The following is a 3,496-nucleotide window of genomic DNA, read 5'->3' as shown; positions in this document are numbered from 1 at the left end:
GTGTCCACCACACGGTTCATCATGACATGCCTTAAGGATGTCAGGCATTTCATCTTCCCGAACACATCTTCTGATCACACAATCTAGCCCTGTTTTGAACAATTCATTAGAAATCCATGAATACTTTGAACTTTCCTGAATGATTTTCCTTTTCTCATTAGGAAATAAGTGTGGAGGTAGCTTCCCTGTAACCAAATAGTTAGCAATGTCTGCATACCAAGGAGTTTTAGTAGTTACTGCAAACAATATTCATCTGGAAACTTATCCTCTACAGGAGAATCTTCGTTAGTATTTTGGATTCTGGACAAGAAATCAGCTACTGTATTTTGTTTCCCTGGTCTATCTAACACAGTAATATTGAATTCTTGTAAAAGTAAAAGCCATCTTGTAACTCTGCCATTAGTAACAGGTTTATTCATGAGATATCTAATTGCAGAATGATCAGTATGGACAAAAGTTTCATAGCCGGTTATATAATGTCTAAACTTATTGATTGTATGAACAACGGCTAAGAACTCTTTTTCAGTCACAGTATAATTTAACTCAGTGGGAAGTCAAATTTTTACTGGTGTAGTAAATGGCATAAGGAATTAAATCCTTTTGACCCAACACAGCTCCTAGAGTTGTATCTGAAGCATCTGTAGAAATATGGAAAGGAAGTTTCCAATTTGGTCCTCTCAAAATGGGTGCTTCAGATATTCTTGTTTTTAAAGTTTCAAATGCAGATTGACAGTCAGGATCCCAATTAAATTCATAGTCTTTTGTAAGTAATTTGAAAAGCGGATTAAACAAAAAGATTCCCACTTGGGATGTCCTTCAATCTCGCTTCAAACTGGGACCAAGTAGATGTCCGTTGTGTTGTGAGGCCTCAGAATCCATCTCTCATTTGTTCCTCTCATGCCCTTTTACCAGGAAAGTCTGGCTGGAAGCTGAAAGAATCGTTGAGGCAAAACTAAAATGGGAGGGGGACGATATGTCTTTGGCATGGGATTATTGGTGGAAGCACTTCCATGAGAAGAACCTGAGGAACTTGCCACCAATCATTTGCTGGGGGATATGGCTCGCCAGGAACCGATGTATTTTCAGGGATTCAAAGATAAATGAGGCAGTCATTGCCATCCAGAGCAAAGGAATTCTGGACAGTATTCCTTTAAAGGAAGATCAATCTGGGGATAGAAGGAGGAAGGAATTTCATATTAGAGAGGGACTTCCTTGGGCCTTTTTCGATGGTGCAGCACAAGACAATATCACGGGGGCAGGGATCAGCATTCATTTAAACCAATCCCATTCTTTAAAGGCTTCTGTGGGAACTGGCGTGGGCACAAATAATTTTGCGGAACTCTCGGCCCTTAAACTGCTTCTCTGCTGGCTAATCCATAAAAATATTCTCACAGTTCAGATTTTCGGAGATTCCAAAAATGTGGTTAATTGGGTTTCTGGGAAGTTTAGATGCCAGCATTATATCTTGCTTCCATTATTAGAGGAGATTCAATCATTAATTCATCACTTTAATGGTTTTTACATTGATCATATCTACAGGGAATCCAATGAAGAAGCAGACGGGCTTTCTAAAGCAGGTCTGCAACAGGCTGTGGGCTCTTGGCGGATAACTGAACAGCGTTTGGATCAGATCCATGTGACGGATCAGCCTCCCTATGTTTGATTGGATTATCGGTCCTTTTTGGTTTCATTCTCAGCAGATGCTTTGTTTATCTGACTATGAAACAAGTGGCATATGCAGTTCCTGGTCTCTTTTTTCTGTTGTTTGGTTTATTAAAAACCTGGTTATATGGTGCTCTCTCAGAAGAGCTGATGATGACAGCAAACTTTCAGTTGTGCTATGGGCTGTTTTCCTTTTGTAAGGAGGCCCATGTGAAATCTGATTATTCTCTCTGTGTTTTATCTCTTTGGATATGGCTGCTCGGGCAGCGCTCAGCTTGCTTTTTTGATCAGCACTCTGCATGGGGTGTTAGATGATCCTCCTCAGAGGAGATACTGCCTTTCCACAGGCGTTTTTGTATCGAATGTTAACTCATGTACTTTGTAACTTTTTTTATTTCTTATAAAAAGAGTTCGCTTTTTTCCTTGGAAAAAAAAAAATTTGAAAAGCGGAGATGCTATCTTAGTGAAGTTTTCAATAAATCTTCTATAATATCCAGTAAATCCAAGAAAACTTCTAACATCTTTCTGACAATTTGGAATAGGTAACTCAGAGATGACTTCAACTTTTGATCTATCAACTTTAATTCCATCTCTTGAAATATGATGTCCTAAAACAATCCCTTCAGTAAACATCATAAAGCATTTTTCATGACTTAATGAAAGATTTGTTTCTTTACATCTTATAAGGACTTTTTCCAAATTTTCTAATGCTTCTTCAAATGAGTTACCATAAACTGTAAAATAATCCATATAGACCTCTACACAATCATGAATTAGATCAGAAAATATTCCTAATACTGCCCTTTGAAATGTTGTGGTTGTATTACATAATCCAAAAGGAAGTACTCGGTAAGAAAAAGTCCCCCATGGACAGGTAAATGTGGTTTTGTCCTGATCTTCAGGTGCTACCTGAATCTGATTGTAACCACTAAAACCATCCAGAAATGAGAAATACTTTTTACCTGCTAAAGTATCTAATACTTGATCAATAAAGGGTAAAGGAAAGTGATCCTTCAAAGTTGCTTTGTTCAATTCCCTATAATCAATGCAAACCCTCCATTTACCATTCTTTTTAGGTACTATAACCAAAGGAGAAACCCACCAGCTATCTAAAATGGGGTAAATGAAGTTTACATTAAGTAATTTTTGGAGCTCTTCTTTCACTATTTCCCTAAGGTTTGGATTCATCCTTCTTTGAGGCTGTCTGATTGGTCTACTATTTTCCTCAATGTAGATGTGATGAATGCAAGTCTTTGGGTCAATCCCTTTCATATCTGTATATTCCCATGCAAATGCAGTAGAATGCTTTTGCAAGACTTTGGTTTTATGATTTTTCCAAGTTTTTGTTGATATTCAGTGTTTTTTCTGGAAAAATCCCAATGGAAGAACTACCAAATTCTTCCATAGAGAAAAGAGACATATGTCTAGATGATAGACACTCAATGTCAGAATCCAACTGAAATTGTGTGTGGTCATATTCTGAAGATGGTTCAAAATTTTCTAATGTGTTCATAATTTGACTATCTTCACTAATCTCAGAAATGGTAAAGACAGGTTGTATAGTATCTTCATCATCAACCCACTCATTATCCCCTATTTCTGTAATTGCTTTTGCTAGAGGATACAGATTGAACGTCTTTGTCGAATTACCATCAGAAATATACATATCCCCAGACCTACAACTTATGAAAGCATCAGCTGTGGCTAGCCAAGGTCTTCCTAAAATAAGAGGATGTCCTCCTAGATTACTCTTGGGTTATCAATTTCCTTCCTTGAAATTTTCTTGTTTTTTTTTTTTTTAAGAATTTGGCTACCTAATTTCACTTCCCCGGCA

The 3,496-nt window shown here is 37.4% G+C and overlaps 1 protein-coding gene across 1 annotated transcript; it reads left to right on the top strand.

Annotated features, from left to right (window-relative positions):
• Nucleotides 1–973: 973 nt before the first annotated feature.
• Nucleotides 974–1,663, top strand: LOC149148987 (uncharacterized). The gene has a single exon (XM_089442345.1). The coding sequence runs from the start codon at nucleotides 974–976 to the stop codon at nucleotides 1,661–1,663; it is 690 nt and encodes a 229-aa protein (XP_089298471.1).
• Nucleotides 1,664–3,496: the final 1,833 nt, after the last annotated feature.

The sequence above is a fragment of the Pinus tabuliformis genome, chromosome 9, assembly GCF_031772625.1.
Source record: "Pinus tabuliformis cultivar Carrire ecotype Pingquan chromosome 9, CPIR1, whole genome shotgun sequence".
NCBI classification, from domain to species: Eukaryota; Viridiplantae; Streptophyta; class Pinopsida; order Pinales; family Pinaceae; genus Pinus; species Pinus tabuliformis.
The sequence above is the reverse complement of the archived record's forward strand: the minus strand, read 5'-3'. Positions and strand labels throughout refer to the sequence as shown.